This window comes from Pan troglodytes, chromosome X (assembly GCF_028858775.2).
Source record: "Pan troglodytes isolate AG18354 chromosome X, NHGRI_mPanTro3-v2.0_pri, whole genome shotgun sequence".
In the NCBI taxonomy this organism is placed as follows: Eukaryota; Metazoa; Chordata; class Mammalia; order Primates; family Hominidae; genus Pan; species Pan troglodytes.
Window position 1 is genome coordinate 37,925,694 of NC_072421.2, and position 2,544 is coordinate 37,928,237.

The following is a 2,544-nucleotide window of genomic DNA, read 5'->3' on the forward strand; positions in this document are numbered from 1 at the left end:
ACAGTGAGTTTCTCTAATTGGAAGATTTGAAAAGTACTATCAAGTTCATTTTGCTACAGACCTAAGTTTGTTCTTCAGTGAGCTGAGTTTTGTGTCTACTAATTGGTTCTAAATTCAGCAGGGAAGACATGAGGATTAGTTATTGAGTACCTAAAACTGTGAACATACAGGACTTTTCAAAGTAAATTTTAAAAAAGGAGTCTTGGCCGGGCGCGGTGGCTCACGCCTGTAATCCCAGCACTTTGGGAGGCCGAGGCGGGCGGATCACGAGGTCAGGAGATCGAGACCATCCTGGCTAATACGGTGAAACCCCGTCTCTACTAAAAATACAAAAAATTAGCCGGGCGTGGTAGCGGGCGCCTGTAGTCCCAGCTACTCGGGAGGCTGAGGCAGGAGAATGGCGTGAACCCGGGAGGCGGAGCTTGCAGTGAGCCGAGATCGCGCCACTGCACTCCAGCCTGGGCGACAGAGGGAGACTCTGTCTCAAAAAAAAAAAAAAAAAAAAAAAAAAAAGGAGTCTTTACTCTGGTGTTTAAGCTTTGATCCTGAAAAGATATCTGAAATCACATTCCCTACAATGTGGAGTCATCTCTCCTGCAGAGAGAATTAAGCTTCAGGGTGCAGCAGACATGGGTGAGCATTTAAAGGGAAGCTGACATCTACCTAGAAGACAGATCCACTAAAGTTTTCCAGTGCCAGAGAAATGCCATGCTTTCGGCATTTGGAAGAGTTCCTACTCTGCCTGGGAGCTCTATACCTTTATATTCAAAGGAGATAAGCACTCCCTAATTGACACACTCCACCCTCCTGTTCATGGGAGAATCCTACTGGTCATCCAGACTCACAACTGTGCATTAGGTCCATGCTCATCACCGAGGCTAACCCAGTCCTTGATTCCAATCATGAATGGACAAATGTTTTCCAGATATTTAAGGAAAGTGAGGAAGATGCACAAATAGAACTAATTCTCGAGGAGGGGAAAAAGGATATAATACAGGAAACAGAAGTAAACGTTACCAGAACATACTCTCAGAGTTTAAGAAAGACAAGAGGTTTATGAAATGAGAACAAGCTGTCATAGAGGGGAACAATCAGGGGACAGGCGAAAGTCCTTGGACACTAGAAAAGTTACTGCAGAATTGACGTAGCGCAGAGGTCTGATAGCGCCCAGTTCCCCGGGCTGCCCATGGAACTCAGCGTGCTCCCCCAGCCCACACCCACCCGACCTTGTGCGCTCCTCCCAGCATAAGGGTCTCCACCGCTCACTTCCGGTCCCTTCGCAGAGCCTGCTACCACACTACCGCCTGGCCCGGAGGACCCCGCCCTCCGCCAGCCGCCGCTGTCGTCCACCATGGTGGTGCTCCGAGGACCCCGCCGCCACCGCCACTGCCCACACTGATGCCGCTGCCCGCTCTGGGCCCCTGGCAAACCCACCGCTTTTCCCCTCCTCCCAGCGCCCGCACTGCCTGCCCTGGGCCCACTGTCGCAGGTGCGATGGTACCACCACCCCAGCTATGAGGCTGCCATCAACACCCCCATCAGCCTGGAGCTCCATGCATCCTATGTGTACCTGTCCATGGCCTTCTACTTCGACCAGGACGACGCGGCCCTGGAGCACTTTGACCGCTACTTCCTGCGCCAGTCGCAGGAGAAAAGGGAGCACGCCCAGGAGCTGATGAGCCTGCAGAACCTGCGCGGTGGCCGCATCTGCCTTCATGACATCAGGAAGCCAGAGGGCCAAGGCTGGGAGAGCGGGCTCAAGGCCATGGAGTGCACCTTCCACCTGGAGAAGAACATCAACCAGAGCCTCCTGGAGCTGCACCAGCTGGCCAAGGAGAACGGCGACCCCCAGCTCTGTGACTTCCTGGAGAACCACTTCCTGAACCAGCAGGCCAAGACCATCAAAGAGCTGGGTGGCTACCTGAGCAACCTGCGCAAGATGGGGGCCCCGGAAGCAGGCCTGGCAGAGTACCTCTTTAACAAGCTCACCCTGGGCCGCAGCCAGAAACACACCTGAGCCCAGCCAAGCCCCGCAGCCATGGGGTGCCTTCCCCTGCTCGCGCCACCAGGCGGGGCATCCATGTTGCCTTTTCAGAACATTCTCTTCATTTTTCTCCTCTCAGTTTGACCATTGTTAGCAATAAAGTTATCTGTTCTCAAAGCAATAAAGGTGTCCAGCCGATGTGTGTCTGCAGCACTCTCACATTTTAGGAATCAGGGCACATCCCCATGCAGGTTTAAAGTAGGTATCCAGCAGTCTTTCCATTCAGCTCTGCCCCATCTGCATGCAGCTCAGGATCTGCGGAGGTGGAAGGGAAAGGTATTTTATGGGCCCCTGGAAAATACATTAGTCTTCCCCTTATAAACTTTGAGGGCATGTGGGATGGGGTGGGGTGAGGTGGGGTAGGGTGGGGTGAGATCTGTGGGGTGGGTGAGGTCGGGTAGGGCGTGCTGTCTTGGGCCATGGTATCTGTGGGTGTGTATGCATGGTATGGTATAAAACATGGTATGGAATTCATCCTAGCGGTTGCCTCTGGAGGAGAA

At 53.1% G+C, this 2,544-nt stretch overlaps 1 protein-coding gene across 1 annotated transcript; it reads left to right on the top strand.

The window, feature by feature from the left end:
• The first annotated feature begins 553 nt into the window (after window positions 1-553).
• On the top strand, window positions 554-2,165 carry FTHL18P (ferritin heavy chain like 18). Its single transcript, XM_009438928.5, has one exon. It carries the CDS (start codon window positions 1,577-1,579, stop codon window positions 2,015-2,017), a length of 441 nt encoding a protein of 146 aa, XP_009437203.3. The 5' UTR covers window positions 554-1,576; the 3' UTR covers window positions 2,018-2,165.
• Window positions 2,166-2,544: the final 379 nt, after the last annotated feature.